The 20,109-nt window shown below is 39.4% G+C and overlaps 1 protein-coding gene across 4 annotated transcripts in view; it reads right to left on the reverse strand.

The window, feature by feature from the left end:
- Window positions 1–20,109, reverse strand: part of LOC103479941 (voltage-dependent T-type calcium channel subunit alpha-1I-like) — a 200,969-nt gene that overhangs the window by 142,553 nt on the left and 38,307 nt on the right. For all 4 annotated transcript variants that reach the window (XM_008434689.2, XM_008434762.2, XM_008434828.2 and 1 more), the window contains one exon: window positions 9,768–10,191. In XM_008434689.2, the coding sequence (XP_008432911.1) occupies window positions 9,768–10,177 (410 nt within the window). In that variant the 5' untranslated portion in view covers window positions 10,178–10,191. The remainder of the gene's footprint in view (window positions 1–9,767; window positions 10,192–20,109) is intronic.

Genomic DNA, 20,109 nt, shown 5'->3' on the forward strand with positions numbered 1-20,109 from the left:
AATCAGAAGAAAACCTACTTCAAACATCCATAATACCTACTGGTAAGTTTTTTAGCAACACAAACTAAAACAAAAATATTACCTATTAAATTTATTACTACTCCTTAAGTTCTTATCGCAGTGGATTTTTCTTGTTTTTTTCTATCTAGCTGGTTAAGTTGTGATGGTTTTTGGAGATGGTTGGATCCAAGGTGAGGTCAGGGAGAGGCAGTGAATAGATAATGAAATATTTTTAACAAAGTAGCAATTCAAAAAGAAATCTCAGGGAGTCATGGAACAAGAGCAGCAGGAACTAACAAGGGACCAGGTAACATGAAGGTAACAGAAGAAACCAGTGAGGAGAGGTGGCTAAATGCTGGGAGCTTGGTCACCAGACAAACAACCGGTGTTAACTACAAACAGGGTGCAGCTGTGAGGGGAGAGCGCAAGGCAGACTGAGGGAGAGAGAGACAGTACAAGAGAGATGGTACAGATGAACCAACAGAACATAAATCTTGAGTAAATAAATAAACAACTAATAAAAACACTGATTGAAAGTAAAACACCCATCTAAGGTGGATCACAGTCGAACAAGAAAGTAAGAAACAAATGCAGAAAAACCAAAACACCCCGGGATCCTGGCCCACACAGCTCTATCTGCTCAGGTCCGAGTTTAACTTCTATAACAAAAACTCTACTTTTTAGGTTCATTAAAAAAAAAAAAATCAATATGCAAATAAGTTTAATGTACAAATTACTCTTGTGTATAATAAGCAGATCATTTACATGCTGCGTTCTTGTTTACTCCTTATCTCCTGTCACCTCTCTTCATTCATCGCGTGTTCGTCAAACGACTGACTTACAGTAAACACAGAGGAACGTTGTTATCTTGAAGCCGAGGGAATTTAGTAGGCACGCTCTGGTTTCTTTTACCTTTTCTTTTCTTTTTCTTTTTGCTGAGATGTGGTAAAATAATAATAAAAAAAAGACATTTTAACATACATTCCAGATAAAAAAAAAAAAACACAACCTACTGAGCATTTACATGCCGAAATTGCATTAATCCTCATGATGTAAAACGATGACAAAAAAAAAAAAAAAAAAGTGAGACTATAATCTAATTCACACGTATTCTTCTTCTCGCGCGTACAGCTCCGCCAACAACACGCGTCAGCTCTGGGATTTCCTGGCGGGCGTCTCGTCCCCGTCAGCATTACACCAATCTATTCATCGGTGAACACTTCAAAGGGAAGAGGACAGAGATTAAACAAGCTGGATGTTGTGGGGAGTCAGAAAACAAAAATGTTTTGTCCTGAAGAAGAGCTTTGACTGCAATGACGATAGATCTTTTAAGAAAAACCTTGTAAAAAAAAAGTCAATAAATAATCATGATTTCAGAAGGAATAATTCTACTAAACAACAACTAAATAAATACACTTAAAAAAAGCACATTGTTTAAGAAACTGAGGAAGAAATTTAATAATTTGAGGCTCTTCACCTGAATGATACTCAGTAACTCCATTCAGAGAAAAACAAATATATTTTTTAACATTGCCAAAAAAAAAAAGAAACCCAACAACAACAGAAAATCAGATGGTGCTGATGGCTCCTTAGCAACAACATTAACTTCTGACTTTGAGTTTATGAGGCTGCCCCACCGCTGTCCTGAAAGGCCCCCACTTGGAAAGTACGCAGCCTTAATGGGTGCCCTGCTCTGGGTCAGGCAGCCTCCATCGCTTTGATATAAAGAAAGTGCACTGCGACTGTCACCGCTTTAACACACCTTTGACACACTCACTGCTGAACACAGGATCTGGACTGGAGGTGAGCGGCCGCAAACAGAACAAAGTTACTGCCAGAGAAAGGAAAGGTTCGGCCCGTAGCGTTCGAAGCTTCAATCTAAAAATGTCCCGTTGGCCCTCTGAGCCGTTTTGATCTTTAAATCAGTCTGCAGCTGAGCTTCTGCGGAGGTTAACCAGTCAGATACCCTTAGGGCTTACGTCGTAAGACACAGACGCAATTGAAATTATTTCATAATGTACTTCACAGCACTTGTTTAATCAGCTCTAATCTCTCCCTGGGTCTTTTTAATGTCTGCAGTCTTAAGATCAATACAGTCCAGCCCTGCAGCAGGAGCAGCAACCTTTTGTCTATGTTCTGCTAATGTCCACAAACCCCCACAATTTTGCAATTAGCAGCGATTCCATTAAGTAAGAAATTAAAATCACACGTGAATAAGCTTGCCCACGCAATGGACATAAATAGCTCCATGAGATAAAGTCATAATTCAGTCATGGTGGTTTTGTGAACCTCATGCAAATGTGAAACGTTAAAGTAAGGCAGCACCAGGAAATTGGCTGGAGAGAGAACAATTTGCCCCTAATTCGTGACCAGCTAGTCAGAAACATATGCCGACGATGGTGGTCCTCAGTTTGCATGATGTTACTTACAGAAAGAAAATACTCAAAGTTGGTTGTTTCCAGTATCAGTAGATTTCTTAAATTTACTGACTGCAGAGGGAAAGATTTTAAACTAAACTCCAAATCTGCAAATGTGTCTGAGATTCATTAAGGCTGCAAAAGAGTGAGAGAGAGCGAGTCTTTCAACAGGAAACAGGAAGCCTGCAGGTATTGCTACAAAGTTTCACGTGAGGAATGTTTCGTTTTCTTTGGTCCAAATTAGTTGATGGGTTTGTTAGCTTGTGACGTTTTTTCAGTTGGTTCAGTTTCTTTTCACACTACAAAAAACAAACAAAACTAAAATAGAACAGAAGCCTGTTGCCGCAAAAAGTGCAAGAATGTTCCCTCTGTTTAATATTCAGATGAGTCCAGGGCAGCAAACATCAAGATGGGAAGAAGATGCTGAGTTTTAAACGTCATCTCATCGTTAGCTTTTTTAATGTAAAATCACCTGAGAAGTTTCCTGAATGATTTTGAGAAGACGTCTTGAAAGTTGAAAATCCATCGAATATTAGCGAAGCCACCATCGATCATCTCTCGCTTTAGAGTGAGAAATAACAGCCGACCGAATGGCACAGCATGTTAACAGATAAATTCAAACAAAATGTAATACATTATGAAAGCGCCTCTGTGCACATAAAGTTTCTGTGATACTCTGTTGTAACTAACGTGCAGGCTATTGTTTTACTCTATAAGCTACAGTATCGACAGAGCAGCTCACTGAGAGAGGTTACTGCTAGGACGTACACCAAGCACAGCTTTTAAATAAAAATTAAAAAAATTAATGGTTCTTGTTTAAAGCAGAGCATGAGTAGCAGAAGGCGCATGGTCAGCTATAGGATATGTCAGCACAAATCTGCTGTTAAACATCATTGAAAACGAAACCTGCAGCCAATGAGACGAAAGTAATTCAGTGCTTAGATTCATTTTGTTGAGCAAACAAACTTGCACAGATAGTCCATCTTAGCAGCATTACTGTAATAATTATATTATTATATTGACTGGAGGATGTTTCACCCACTATACATGAGCGGTCACTTTGCATTGAGTGTAACTGAATTTGCATTTTGCAGGGGAAAAAAAGCCCAAAACATAAAAAGAAGACAAGACAAGAAGACGTGTTTCCACACGCGTGTCTATAAATCTTCAGACATTTACAAATATGAGATTTGTTGAGCGATGGAGTGCAGTGACGCTGGAGGCAGAGAAGGCCACATGTGTTAGTCCACAGGCAAATAAAAGCAAATTGAAAACTATTAATCTGCCCTTCCCTTGCTATCAGACTCGCTTTAGAGCCGAATCTCTTTTGACTGCATAAACTCGTCTCTCCCTCTCTTTCCTCCTTCCCTTTCTCTCTTTTACTTCCTTCCCTACATTCATAAGTAGAGATTAAGAAATGGAGAGCAGCATTTTTTTTGTCCCACTTCTTTCTCAGAATCCCTCCCTATCAGAGTGAAGTGGACTGTGTCTTTGCCTGAGAGCTGCTTAATATGTCGAGGCGACACGCTCAACCCAACTCCCAACCTGAGTCACAGGGAAATGGATAAAGTGACGAGAGTCCCTGATGGAAACGGCTCTGTTGTACAAAGTAGGGTGAAAAAAAAATGAAAAGAAAAAAATACATACATCATGATGTACAAGGTCTGACATTTCATTTCTTAGGCGACTGCAGATGATTCAGCATGGGAATATTAGTTTTTGGCACAAACAAACAGCGATTTCATACAGATAGCGACACTGCTGGCTGCTCCTTCATCTGAATGTGTTGCAGTGTATGAAAACAGAAAACTTATTTCCAGGCCAAATGGGCCAAATAAACGCATTTGTTCTGTTAGATGTGTGTACAAATGCCCTGAAGAAAAAGATCTTAACCAGAAAGACTGAATGTCTTTTAGTATTTTCAGATTTAAGGAGAAAATACATTTGTTGCAATAAAGTCTGCAGGAAAAATGTAAATTTTAGACACTGTTTGTTCTTTACTCCCAATTAAATACAGCTTCCAATCAATGTTCGGTTTTCAAATATTTCAAACTACTTTTTTTAAAAGCATCATATGCATCAAAGCATCAAAGCACATATGATGCTTTAAAAAAAGCACCATATGTGTGTTTTGTGTGCAAAATAAGGTCTGATTTATTGATGCACATATTTGACATAATAAAAATGATCCAAGTTTTTTTACTCTTACTGAGACATCTGGGACAGTGGAGTGACTGTCGGTATGACGACTGACGCGCTATTTGAGTTCAGCTCCTTACACATGGAGTCCATCTTCCTCCTGAACTGTATGATGGCTGAACACACCTGCAGTGCTCTTTGTTAATATTTGCATGAAATTATTTGAACAGGTGAACATGGCACTTTGAATTCTAACACGCTGGTTGTTTCCCTTTTCTAAACTGAAGCCCAGAATTTTAAATCAAAGCTTAAAATTTTGCAAACTCTCTGTCTTTTCAAAGAAAGAAAGAAAAAAAAACAAAAAGTAACACACGTCGACTCGGATCACAACACACATGCAGTGAAGTTCCCGGAGTGGATTGGGCCACAAAGAACACTTTTTGTGCAGATCAATTCTCCGCAGCCACTCAGTCTGACCACACAAAGCGAGAAAGTGGCCTTGGTCAATAGCAGCCCTTTTATTATGGGGAAAGTAAAACAGACACACACACACACACGCACACGCACACAYACACACGCACGCACACGCACACACACACACACACTTTAGCGCACCCGTGTGCCCTCACACACAGTCGCTGCCACGCATGTTTCCACCCATCCAGCCTCTTTGATTATATTTAGTGTTGTGAGATTGACACAGAGTCCATGTGCGGCAGATTGTTCTCACTCTGCATGAGAACAAATTCACCGAAGCAAAAGACCTTTTAGGACTTCATGGAGTAAAAGGGGGAAAAAAATGAAATGTCAAAAGTTAACCATCATAGCTGGGCTTTCCAGCACAGTTATAAAATGTGTTAAAAACCAATTTCCAAATGTTTATGGAAAGCAACATTAACTTAAACTACTCATTTTAGCTCTACCTAAAGGGAAGGTCATCATGGCTGACCTTCCCTCCTTCTTAGGCTTGTACAGGTCTAGAGTTGGGGCGGGGGAGGCAGCTACCATAGCATCTCAGCAGACCCCACACATCCTGGACATCAGTCGTTTGGACTTTTACCTTCAGATCGGCGCTACAGAGCGCTGACTGTAAAAATCAGCCACCACAAAGACAGTTTCTTCCCCCAGGCTGTCTCTCTAATGAACACTTCACAGCCTGAGGAATCACCTGCTCTGCTGCTGATCAACAGAAGCATAATTTCACAACAACAATCTACTCATGTTTCTCTCTTTCCCATATTTAAACAAATGGCTGGAGAACCACATACATACTCACCTTTTCTCCTTTGTTTTGTTTCCATTAAAGTTCATATATCTATACATGTTTGTATTATCCTGTGAGCGTTTGAAACCAAAGTCAAATTTAAAGCGTCAGTAAATCTGATGCTACTCCTCCTGATTGTCATTTCATACGGCCAAGCCAGAGTCTGAAATAAAATATGCCACAAACTCTGTGGGGTCACATGAAAAATGATGCGTAGATTATCAAATAGATTTAAAGGATCCTTAAGGAGAATAAAGAAGGCAAATATCACCAGGTGAATGTTGAACATGTTGAAACATTCTTGCCAAAGGAGACTGGCTGTTGTAGTTAAATTAAACTAAAAGCTGCTTCAACAAAGTACAAGTTAAATGCCATCAAATTGTTTTTTTAATTGATGGCATTTCCCCCCCCCCAATTATTTTTCTAGTTAAATTACAAAGAACACAAGTCACGTCAAAGGGGCAGCAACGTGTAAAATCAACCTTTTTGAGCTTTACCTCATATTATTTCCTCAACAAAACCATACCTGGAGTGTTGCCTTGATTCTTTCATATATGTTTGAGTAATCCATTAATCTCCATGGCAACCATTCAGCTGTGCAAAACGCCTGGGTGGACCTAGCCAGGAGGAGCTGCAGTGTCCAAGCTTCTGAGCTGCTGCCTCACAAAATGCCCTCCACCACAACTCCCCCCACTCAGCTCCTTCAGACTAGCCAGCAGCAATTAGCAAACACCTGGTGGAACTGTACGTCTGCTGAGCTCATTATAGGAGCTGCTGCTCAGCGAAACGCTGGTAAAAACATTATTAAAGGGTTAATAGAGGAACCATGTTGTGGTGACTTCTTGGAAGCTGAGTTTTAGAAAGAGCAGGAGTTTTTAAAGAGACAGGCCCAATTTCATGGTGTTAAAAGAAATTTTACTTCCTAACTTAAGTCATATTTTATATATAAGGCATTTCTGTAACAACTGAAGGTTCCATAGTTACTTGATTGTGCTATAAAATGGTATTATGTGCCTGAGAAACACATAATACTGCCCTTCTGAAGGTGGATGCTTCCAAGTTGATTTATCATGGTCTATTTTCTTTATTACATCAAAATTCAAGTCATTTAACTGGGTGTAAACACTTCAGGTGTCAAACTCACATATTTTAACTCAAGTGATATGTATGCACATTGTTCCACCAACTATATTACATGACAATATCACCGCCTTCCTAAAATAATACATTTTCTGTCAGAACTATTTTATTTTTCTTTACCAAAATCAAAATAATGACTTGTGCTCATATTTTAGGCCAACATTTGTTTCTTCCGAAAAGAAACACACATACATATCAGAAGGCCTTTCATTTCTCATCACATTTCTTTCTTCTCTTCTGTCTCTCTCCTCCTGTTCGTCTCTTCATTTCCCCCCGTTTTCTCTGCCGTTTCCCTTTTCCATATGTCTCTCTCTCCCCGCCTCAGTGACTTTCTACCAGTTGGCTATATCTCACCCGCTCTCATTCTTCACTCGACTGTGCTGCTCCTGATAGCCCATATATTAACTCCCACCATGAGTCACACATTATTGCACTGTAAATGTTGCTCTTAAGACTCCTGATAAGCACCCTGCGCTGATCTGAGGGGGCAGCATGCTCTGCGTGTCCTGTAATCTGACACACCTGTCATTACTTGCACAGGCAGGCAGAGAGCTAAGATATGGGTCCGTTTGTGGAAACACTACGAAAAAAAAAAATCTAAATAATAAAAAAAAACACAAAGATGTGAATTCAGAATGGCGAGAACCTGAGAGTAATTCACGAAAGAGAAGTAAACATGAAACACTCACATAAGATAAAATGATGTAACACTTTGCAAACGCCATCGGATACGATCGTCAGCTTTGTGTTTGTATTTTGCAAAAGCAACACAACGCCAAGGCTGAATGTGTTAGATCTTTTGTTAGATTTGTAACGTTCAACAAACATCAAAAATAGCATCACGAAGACCAAGGAACACTCCAGACAGGTCAAAGGTCAGGGTATATGTGACATCATGCTGAGAACAACTAAATCTACTATCTGAACCTGGAATGAAGGACTTCTCGAGACATGACCGTCTACCTGAGGTCAATGTCGACATCAAGAGGTCAATGGAAACTCTAGAGGAGCCACCTGCTGCTCAGGTAAGCAGTCGGTCACCAGGGCAACCACTAGTTGTGCTTAATTTGAGTGTGACATGAAGAAAACCTATCTTGAAAGAAAGTTATAACACAATGTGTCTGTTTTATTTTATTTACAATAATACTTAAATAACTAATTATTTGTGCTTTCAATGTCCAAAACATTTGAAATTATGAACAGGCTATTAATGTGAACACTGAACGGCTTAATGTCAAAATACATTAAAGACTTGCTGTTGCTGCATCAAGAGAAGCAGCATTCAGCTTCAACGCTCCTCGAATCTGGAACAGGCTACCAGAAAACCGCAAATCAGCCGAAACACTGATTTCACAGTGGGTAAAAATAAAACTGAAACATTTCCACAGTATAAATACTTCTACTAAAGGAAATTTGCCCAAAGAGTTACACCAGTTGGCAACAGGCCAAGTAATCCACATACACGCAAAGACTAAGAAGTAAAGCAGTCTACAAATAAAAGATGTGGGTAAAATATTGGAACAAGGAAGAAGTTTGAATTCCTGAAGAAAAGGATGAGTGAAAAGGAACTGAAAGCCAACGAAGCTCTTAAAATATTTCAGTAGTTGGAAAGCATTGCTGTTGATATGTGAAAATTATTATCAGCTGGTTTATTATTATCCTCCAGGTTGTAGAAACTGTTTGCCTAGGTACGGTACAGAACACGATTGGCAAAAGCAAAGAAACCTTCACAAAAACGTCTTACTGCTGCACAACATACTAACGTCAGTCATTACAGCTGAGCTCTTAAGTTCTGAGTCTTCCAGTGAATGCAGTTAGAGTCATAATTTGGACATCTTTTCACCACAAACCAGCCACATTAGAGGTCACCTTCATTCTGGCCCAGCATGACATGAAACCCATCTGTCCAAGACCCATCAAACAACAAGGGAGACTTTCAGAAAGACGTGGAAACAGAAGGCACACTTTTCCAACAAGAGCAATACATAAAATACTCAGCTGCAATCTCCTCTGTGCACAAAACAAAAGCATGTTGAAAGTTCTTTCAAATATGCAGCTGATGATTTGGTCAAGAAAGTTACCTACGAGTCGGATAAGGTCTGGTCCGATGAGGTCAAGTCTGGATGTAACTGCCACGACGTGTTTGGGGAAGAAATTATTCTGCAAGTTAAAGGTGTCGATGTCAAGAAGCAGGAGTTTGGAGCCAAACAAGGGGAAGAAAACCTGTAAGAGACTCCAGGCTGGGCTGAAGGTTCCTAAAACATGCAGTAAGAGTTACAGTGAAAAAACTTGGACCACATCTGTTGGAAAAGTATTTACCTAAATTTCATTGAGTGTTTGGTCAGACTTAGAAATTATTTTCCCCACCAAAAATATTCTTTTCATCCAGAAAGGCTGAAATAGAAAAGAAAAGCCAAATGTTTTTGCTCCGACTCTGGTTAGGTTGATAGAGGCGTAACGTGATTCTCCACTGTACTGACTAAAGAGGATGAAGGGAAATTACAACATTATGTTGTTTTTTCTTCTGGGCTTCACAATTGTACACTAGTTGTGTCGGTGTATAAAAGCACATTAGGTTTGCAGTGGTATCGTGAGGACATGCAGAGAGGACTAGAGCTTTCAGTACTTTTAAAAGGCTGCGTATGTTAAAATCTTCTCAAGCTCAGGCTGACTTGAATTTGAAAAAATAAAAATAAAAAACGTTGAAAAGAGAAATGAATAAGTACTGACTGAGTAAAACATGATGAATACAGATATTGAAACATGAGGTTTTTTTGCAGACTTCCCACACTGGGTTTAAAGGATATGGGCTGCAGACCATGCGGATGCACAGGCTGCGTGGGCAGGTTGTCTGCTTCAGACAGAAGAAGACCACAGGAACCAGCTCAGGATAGGGCACCACCAGCACGCTGGTGTCGCTGCTGCCGTCGTCGGCGTCGTCCTCGTCGTCGCCGCCACCGTCGTCACGCTCCTCCACCACCTTCAGCTCCTTTTCTTCTTCTTCGAGCCTCTCTTCGTGAATGATCCCCTTCTCTTCCTCTTCTGCCTCTTTTTCCTCGAGACAGACGCGATAGCGAGGAGAGGGCCTGCGGGGGGGCGAGGACGAAACCACACCATCTCTGCCTTTAGTTGCGGCCGGTGCTGTCCTGGCGGCTGTCGCTGCAGACTGTGTGGATGCTGATGCTGCAACACCAGGGCCCTCCTCCTCCTCACTCATGGCAACCTACGAGTCTTGGACGAGAGAGACGGAGAGCAAACTTTTAAGCAAAAACTATTTCAGAGGCGGCACACAAGAGGAGCTTGTGGACAATGGAAAAACAAGAAAAGAACAGAAATGAGAAACAACAACATAGATAGTAAGACCTGCGAATTATACTCCAAGTTTACACTGACAATGGACTGGTGACATATCTTATGGTTAAGCCAGTAAAAGCAGAGACATGTTTCAGTACTGAACCACTAAGTACGAGATGTCATTTGTAAAGTTACAGAGTCAGAGTTTTGCAGAAAAAATATTTTTGGTTAGAAGAGAGAGAGAGAAAAAATAGAGGTTCATGTTTTTAAAATATATATATATTTTTTACCGTGATATTAATTAATTTCTACATGCCATCATTTCAAAGTAAATATTGCGTTAGCAAGTTAAATATTTAGCATGCTAACTATTTAGTTTACAAATGAAACATTGAGTTAGTACAATAAATGAGCTAAACATGTTGCTCCTAACTAGATATTCAATTAGCAAACTAAATATTTAGCATTTAACTAAATATTAAGATTACGCATAAAACAATGAGTTAGCAAGCTAAATATTTTATGTTTGCACATAAAACATCTAGTTTGTAAGCTAAAAAAGTTAAATATTTTGCTCCTAAATACATATTTAATTAGCAAGCTAAATATTTAGCATCGTATTTCATATTAAAATTACACATAAAACAATGAGTTAGCAAATTAAATATGTAGCATGCTAACTATATATTTAGTTTACAAACAAAATATTTAAGTATTTTGCTTCAAAGTAAATATTTTGTTAGCAAGCTAAATATTTAGCTTGATAACTATTAGGAAGCTAAATATTTAGCATGCCAACTAAATATCTTGTTTGCACATAAAACATCTAGTTAGAGAAAAAGTTAAATATATTTTGTTAGCATTTAGCTTAGAGGTAAATATTTGGTTCCTGTGCAAATTCAATTGCCAAAAAGTGGAGGTGTGCTATCAAAGCTAGGTAAGCTAGGTCTCTATAGCCTCCTGCTGGTGAGCTGGGGCACTCATCGTCGTTGTCGCTGAATGTCTATTTGTAATTGTCTGTATTGTCATTAAAAAGGTTGATCTGACATTTTAATCTGAAATGTTGTTCATGTTGAAAAGAAAAATCATTTTGAAGAGGTGGCATCAGGAACAACAGTTTTGAAGATGCATTACAATGTGACACCGATAGAAGTAGCTTGAACTTTATGGTTGCCCGTTTTGTTCTGCTTGTTTCACCTCAGCTTTGAGGACAAAATGATCATCTGTTGCTTAATATATACAACCTGTCAAAGTACAGAATGACATTACTTGTATATATTTGTATATATTTTAACTTCCCTTCATACCATGTTCTCTTATGAACATGTGAAAGAATACTACTTTTAAGGCAAAGATGAATAAAACTACAAGCACACAAAATAGTACAAAAGAACGATATGAATCCCAAAAAACCCCAATATGATCAATTCAAAAATATTTCAGAAATTCGATATTTTAGGTGTTCTGGCTTCGGGGACGAGTTAAAGATCACCAAAGAGAGGGGAGTGGAAAAAGCCAGTAGTGGAAAAGGAGTGGAAAAGCAGAGAGTCAGGATGGAGAGTTTAGTAGTTCAGTCAGAACCTTAGACTGCTGAGAGGATTTTTAGATTGTTGAATGGAATCGATGCTGTGTAGCTGGAACAGGAACAGAGATAGAGAAGATCCTGAGTAGCAGCAGCGAGACGAGGGAACAGAACACACTGATCTTACTATAAGCTACCGAGTAAGAATGGTGTTAAGACAAGCTTTACACTTTGGTTGTTTTAGTCGTTTAATCTGCTCTGACCAATTTCTAATTGCTAAAAGGATCACAGATGGTTTGAGACAGCTGCAAATTATCAACAACTTCCTCTGTGCAAACTGTGATCAGGCTTAAGGAACAGGTGCAAAATAAAAAGCAAGTGAAGTCGAACTTCATCTGTTATAGTTTGTGTTAATGATGTGTGACTGCAGAGTTCACAACACCACAAACTTAGAGAAATACAGACGGTTAAAGATTTCCTCAAGAAACTGCGGAAAGTGTTACTTTTTAATGACACGGTAAAGGTACAAGGTTAATAAATCATAACTATTAGCAAAACGATAGGAGAAATCTCCAAAGACAAAACCAGGAGAAATGCTTTTATCGATGCGGTTGGCGAGTGCGAGGCATACTGAGCCACACTTAGGATCCATGTGCATAAGCTGCAGCCATTTACTGCCACATAAGCAGGTTTATTTCATGTTTTAGAACAGCTGTCAGATTTCTGTTTTCATGCTCTGTTGGACATAAAAAAATTCCTTCCTCGTCAGACGGATGTTTCAAAGCAGATTTAACACCAAGACGACAGAAAGGAAAATCCCAGCTGGTCTACTGTGACTTTCCTTCCCTCCCCATTGGTTTAAGGTCTCCAGATAACCAGTCAGTGTTGATGAAGGTTGTCTTACAGATAAGGCGGGCTTAATGTTGCTCATTTGGACCAAATGGATGGCCTATGCATCCTGTTTATTGTCCACATCGATGTGCCGTTTGGTTTTCCTGTGTTTTAAAGCTGATTTAAATTTTTTTGTTTTTTTTTTACAGTGTGGTGCTTGCTAACTAAAAAAGCTTTGCTTTTTGTTGAAGCACATATTGTGTCGACTCTAAGCAGCCATACATTGAATGATTGTCATAACATCACTAGTTAGATTTTCATGCTTGTTTTCCTTCTATAAACTACAAATTATTTAGAGAACATTGAGATACAATGTAAGAATGCTTTCTTCCATTAACATGCCACAAAACGGCAAAGGTCAATGACAAAGTTTGGATGATTGTTATTTTTTGACCCTGTTGGTGGAGATGGGTATTATTTAAAGGGGCGGCATAATGTGAATTCTATTTTTTTTTTTAGCTTTACATCATGTTATCATGTTACTGAATAATCAAAAACACATCTGGAATGTTGCTTTCATTCTTTCATGAATGTTTGAGAAATCATCGAATTGCCATAGCAACTTTTTGCTATGGGAACGCCAGTTTTTATAACGTGTCGCCTATTTCCACAAAACTCTTCCTCAGAGCTGCAGTCCCAAAGTCGAGGTTCTGACCCTCCTGAGATCGGCTGTAAATGGAGTAGAACTGTTGTGATGATGTGTGGAAACAGCAAGAGCTTCTTAAAGAGACAGTGGCCAATTTCAAGACGTTAAGATGTGACGTCACATTTCTTATAACTTATGTTTGACATATTCAGCATTTTTGTAAGAACTGAACGTAACCGTTACTTGACCTTTATAAAACGACACTATACCTGGAAAATATAAAATACCGCCTCTTTGAAGCTGCAGTAACTTTAATACATTTTTTTTTACATATTTGTTTGTTGAGTGATAGCTTATTGAAGCTATCACTCAACAAATATGTAAAAAAAAAAAAAAACTTAAGCTCCTCTGCCTTCTGCCAGAACTGTCACAACATGGTCAGAGTTTTTTTATATGTAAAAAATACAAATAAAAAAGAACACTTATTACCTATAGCTTTAAGCAAATGCTAAACGCAGCATAAATAGACAATTTCAAAGGTCTTGAGCCACTTAATATTTATACTTAAAAAAAAGGAAGTCTCTAGAATTATTCAGGCTGTAATCATTTTGTCAGAATAACATTAAATAGCCAATATCAGAGTTATTAACCTCAACAAAAGGTTAACCAACCACTGAATAAACAGGCCAGGGCTTCTGCTCATCTGCCTCAAACTACTTAAACACCGCGACTTTAATCTCCCTCCAGTTATGGAAAGATATTATTATATTTTCAGGTCTTTTTTGTTTTTTAAAACAAATGGCAACAGATTTCTGAAAAGACAATAAAAAAATCCCATGAATTTAAATGGCTAAGCAGAKAACATGACTATCTCTCAGTCACATGACGACTGCTACCTGTAACCTGGAAAACTAATGACTGATTCTTATGGACGTCTGTGTCCACACAGCTGGCAGTGAACTAATGCTTCATGTTACTGAATTACAATTTTGAATATTTGCTTTAGCTCTACTGGGTCAGACAAACAGAAGCTGTTTAAATAATGTCCATCCCTCATTCTGCAAAAACAAAGATGTCTCCTTTTGTGTTCCATGTTCGGGGAGAAATAAACAGCAAAATTATGTTGGGTTACAATATCTAGGTATAAGCAGTGGCACATAATGTTTTTCCAGTAAACTGTTGATGTACTGTTCACTGTGTCCCACAGAGTGTAGATCATGTTCTACCATGAATTTGATGTTGTTGCAGTATTTTAGAAAAAACATTTTCCAAAAAAAAGACATTCTTGTTTCATTGTAAAAAGAAGAAAGTATATAGAAGTATCAAAAAGTCAGCTTGGTTCCGTTTGTTCTTTATTGTACTTTATTGATATAATTTATTATATTTTCAGAACAAGTCGTGCATGTAGAGGTTGACCTAATCGCTCTACTAAGGGTCAGAATACAAATACCTCAGATGCTTTATACATTTTCATGAGTGGAACAACATGAAGACATTTTCTTTCTACTTCTGTAATACAATTTATCTCACATAAAATACCAATAAAATTTGTTGATAGTGGTATTGATTGACTAAGGTAGTCAACCATTGTTTTTAGTTTCAGTTTCTTTATTTCACATTGGCTGTTCTGCTCCTAATTGCACCAACTGAATGAATGAAAAGTTATGTAATTATATCATGTTTGACCAAGCTTGTATTTAAATGTCCCATACTGGTGCAGAGTCATCAAACAAATTTGTAATTCAGTACATTTATGTCTGAAACTTTTTTAGTCCATTCAGCACTGATTTCTTATCGGATCGGAAACCTCAGAAATTGGTATCGGAAATGAAAAAAAAAAAGTGGATCAGCAAGAAACACCACTCTAGGAAAACACATTCAAAGCACAGAGTGTGACAAAATAAACAGAGATCAATCAACTATACACACCACAACAAAACTGTTATAACTCATATCAGCCAAAGGAGAAAAAAAAAAAGAAAAGAAAATGACCCCAGGCTGAGAAATAAAAACCCAGCCTCTGCTGGATGTGAGCTCTCATAGTCGGCGCACTAAGAGAGATTCTACCGCACCTTTCACACATAATATTCACAGCCCATTAGGCATGGTGGCAGGTATCAATTACCATGAAATGCATTGACCACAGAAGTCAAACACAGGGCGTGCTGTGGTGGTGCAGGGGTTAAGCACAACCCACAAAAGGAGGCCTTAGTCCTCAACGCAGCTGTCGCAGGTTTGATTCCCGGCCTTGACGACCTTTGCTGCATGTCTTCCCCGTTCTCTCATTACCCACTTTCGTTCCCTATCAAATAAAGACCACTAGAGCCAAAAAAATCTTTAAAAAAAAAGTCAAACACAGTGATACACCCACACAGCTTAAACCATCAACACAACAGAGTCAGAGGCTAACAGTCGGCTGTTTTGATGCGACATCACATCCTCATTAGTAGCCGTGCTGGAGGCTTAATGGCCGGAAGTCTCACCTCCACGCAATTACACACAAACGACTCAAAGTGTACTGCTTGTCTTTACAATCCCAAATTATTTTCACTTGCGTGACGCGCCTTAAAGATAAAACCGAAATAAATCAAACGTATATATTGAATATAACAGACACTCGTTAGGACTGAATCACGTCAGCGTCCCCCTCGTCCCCCTGTTTGGTCAGGCGTATTTACATCCAAGCACAGGGCGCTAAAAAGCAAACAGCGGTCTAATAATGGCGTAGGCTGCCCTAGATGAAAAGCTTTAAGTAGACCTCCCCTCACATTTCCTTCAGCCTTTAGCTTGTTGCGCCTAAGATATAAAACAAGCTGACAAATGAGCGAAGATCCCACGTAGCGCAGAGCGCGCCAAGTCGTCTGGTGTGGAAATGAAACTTTGAAGGAACTTAGAAATGAGATGATAAAGGCAGATGCGTCACCATTCGGATATATATATATATATATATATATATATATATGTGTGTGTGTGTTTTTTTCCTGAGTGGAAGGCTTGATAACCACTAGCAAAAGAGCATTAGAGCAATGATTCAGTTCCATGACAGTGACTGGTTAAAAAGGTGTTTGTGTTTCTGTGGTTTCCCGTCTGGACAGCAGTGTTCGCAGTTTTTTCTTCCTGTACGTGTTAGCCTGAAGCTAACGCTTTACCCGGCGAAGCCCCACGGAGGAGTTGGTGGAAGCCCCGCAGATCGCTGCAGTGCTGTCACTAAAGGACATGACACCAACCGTTTTCACACTGACACCGCAAGGCCTGAAATACTGTAGAGATGTGTTCGGTTTGGACGGCGCGCAAGACCGCAAACGTCAGCCGGATTTGTTCTGCACCGGTGGAGATTCCTACACCTAGCCCTCAAGAAAGAAAGAAAAAAAAAAGAAAGAAAGAAAATTCTGGGAGACTGACTGGAGAGACGGTGTGCAAATGAAGCAGCAGCATTTACTTGAAGTGACAAAGAGAGTGAGGCAGTGTGTGTGCTGATGTGTTTCTTCGGTCTTATGTGATTACACAAATCTTCATCTGACATTATATGGTGAAATGAGCAACATCCTCACGATAAATGCCAACCCACAACTCCTTCCTGGTATTTCAACCTTCCACTACACATTTTCAGAAAACTTTGCCTCCTCAAAACCTCTCAATGTTCTCCAGAAAATCTCAGGCTACATCCACACAGCAGGTCTTCATGCTAAGAAATAACATTTTTTAGTTTTCTGTTTGGTTGCTGGTACCACTAAGTAAACCCAACCACAATGAGACTTTAGTGTGAACGGTTTACATCTCATGCACAGAAAAGGAACATAGACGTCACACAGGCAGGGAGCCGTTTGTGGATTCATTTTTAAAGTTTATCCAGCACTGGGAGCAGACTGCATCATCAAAAAAATCATAACACCACAGAGGAAACTAATGAAAAGAAAGCACAGCTAACAGCAGCGGCCCTTTTGCGGAGAACTGACTGCAACTTTTTGCGAAGTCTTAATGCATCAGTCAAAGCTAAGAGTTGTGGGATTGTGGTTTGATGAACTTCGATGACACAAACCTCTTTCATAAACTTATAACCAGCCTTTGCTTGAGTCCAAGTTTACAGTGATTGGCTTTTTCTGGTGTAAACTTACGACATGTTTTTGCCGTCGATGACGTAAAAGTTGGATAAAATGTGACGCGACCGTCCAGAGTGCAGAGGCTTTGAAAACAACCGGATACACGACAGAATCAGTACCACATTTGGAAGTCGCAAAAATTTGGTGTTTTTTTTTTTGGAGGGGGGGTGAAAAGATCAAAATCATCCAGTTCAGTAGAGGGTTCAGGGTCGAATGTGGGCAAAAAAAGCAACTTTGAGTCACACTTGAGTGACCCAAATGAGCTTTAGATATTCATGCTTGTAAATCTCACTATTCAAGAAATTAAACTTTTCACAAAAACCTTAAAGAAAGCAAGAGGTCTCCTAATGTTTTCCATAAGTTCTACAAAACAAAAGAAGCGATTTTAATCGTTTTCCACAAGATGAGAAACTCCTGCTTCACGCAGCGTTTGTACTGTTTAAAGATTGACCTAACTAATTATTCATGCCCAAAAGGAACAATTTGTTTTTGTTTTCATCCAAATGCAGTCGTCGCACAGTTAGCGGAGACGACTAACGGCAGATTTATTCAGCCAAAAGCTCCGTCAGCCTACCACCACCCAGCATCTCCAGTCTCAGTTTCTCTTCCTCTGGGCTTCAAACCATAAACAGCAATTAGCTGAGCTCCCCGTCAGACCCAGGCAGGAGAAACGCTGCTGAGCAACAAGTGGCGTTTGGCTGCAGATGCAGTTAAGGGAATAAAGGATTGGTACACTTCTCTGCAATCTGAACTGCAGCAGGTGTTTTACAGCTGCTGCAGTTTCGATTAGCCACATTGGCTTTGTGTGGATTCGTCCTATTCAGACAGTCAGTGCCACCGCTTAGAGCTTTAGTGATGCTTTACAAAACATTCAGACTTTGTTGTTGGCATGAGCAATGCTCCGTGTGCATGGTGAACTTGTGTGTGTGTGCGTGTGTAGGTGTGCCAACTCTGTACGTGTTGCTGAGAAGTTGGCGGGGTTTAATGCAGCTACAAGTGGCTTGTGTGTTTTCACGCCAGCAAGATTTTGCCTTTGCAAATTTAAATATGAGCAAGTCTGTCTGCATCTGTTTGCTAACTCTGACTAATACAGGCCCGTCAGCATCGTTTCTATTCCAAATGTGAGCAAGACTTTATCAATATTCTTCTAATGATAGGAAAAAAAACAACAACACAATTTTGCAATGGCAGCATTCACATTTAATAAAAAACATATTTGGTAGATCCTCCAGCTACTTCCTGACGCCTTCTTTGTGGTTTGTGCCAACGGCAACGTCCGCTTGCTGATGGTGCGACTCGTGTGGCGTGTAAAATGTTTTCATCGCAATTTTGCTAAATAAACCAATTTGCTTAAAACCTCATTCTAGCACCAGTGGATGAGGTGGTGCTACCTTTACACCTTCTCATCCACTGCAGATTTAACAGATTAGAAAACCTCACAAGACGATCTTCCAACTAGACACTTGTGAAAATAATTGTCAAAATGACAATGTTCAAAACAGTGGTTCTTAACCTGGGTTCGATCGAACCCCAGGGGTTTGATGAGTCGGTCTCAGGGGTTCGGCGGAGCCTCTGCCGCGAAGGTAAAGACACACTTGTGTAAAGTCGTGATGACGYCCCGCTTTGCCATCACTTGCTGCACAGGATCACGTTACATTGCTTAGCCAATCAGAGCTGCGGAGAAGCCCTGATTGAAGGAGTTTTACTCAGCATGGATTTGAGCTTGTGTCTTTAATTACTTCAGCAAAACTCACCGTTTTACCTAATTCTATAGTCTAAATCTGCTCCTTAGTCGCATCTTTTCGGGGTTGCTACTGCCTCTAGTGGTGTGGGGCGGTAACACAGCTAATATAATTACATTACTAAATCAGAATACGGCAAAGTATTTTGTGTGTTGGCGGGGGGTTAGGGGGTGGGCGGTGAATAAGAAGGGTTCGGTGAATGAGCATATGATACTGGGGGGTTCGGTATCTCAAAAAAGAACCACTGGTTCAAAAGATGGCCAGCATTTACAATAATGGGTTGATCTGATGCAAAAATTTGATTTTAATAATCTACTATTTATTTTTTATCTACAGGTAGTTAATAATGTAAAAATAAACTGAACTTTATTGAGCTAACATTACATTTTTGTTGAGTATTTCTTCCATGCTCTGTTTCAGTTCAGTGTGTGTGTGTGAGAGTGTAATTGAAGCTGACACCTCCTTACGGTGATCTGCTGTTCCATAAGCAGAGGAAATACCGCCTGTGCTCCAAACATGACAGCTAACAGAGTTAGCCTTTAGCTGATCGGAACGTGAACCTGGTGGAGACAATGAACGAGGGCAATGAGGTTGTGGAGGAAATTAATTTGAGGAGAAAGTTTTATTTACTAGGAATATACAAGAGGATCAAGGGAGAGAACTGAGTGGAGTTCAGTAATATTTTTTCTGAAGTGTCGATTTGGAAGTACGGGATTCAAATAACATTTCCATCTTACTCAAACATTTATTGTTGTCGGGTTATGTTTATTCAGGTCCAAAATATATTTAATGAGGAAACATTTTAGGTCAGAATTGACTGAAATTGCTTGCTTGTGTATACGTTACTGTAAATTTCTTAAATATAGTATAAGCTAATTTATTCTTGACAACAAAATCATGTTTCGTTGTCTTCGTTTAGTCTTTGTTATATACCTGAAAAACATTCGTCTAATTTGGAGAATGTTTTTCTCCAAATTAGACGAGATTCCTAGCAGGTTGAATTCAGAGAAATTC

The sequence above is a fragment of the Poecilia reticulata genome, linkage group LG1, assembly GCF_000633615.1.
Source record: "Poecilia reticulata strain Guanapo linkage group LG1, Guppy_female_1.0+MT, whole genome shotgun sequence".
Taxonomy (NCBI): Eukaryota; Metazoa; Chordata; class Actinopteri; order Cyprinodontiformes; family Poeciliidae; genus Poecilia; species Poecilia reticulata.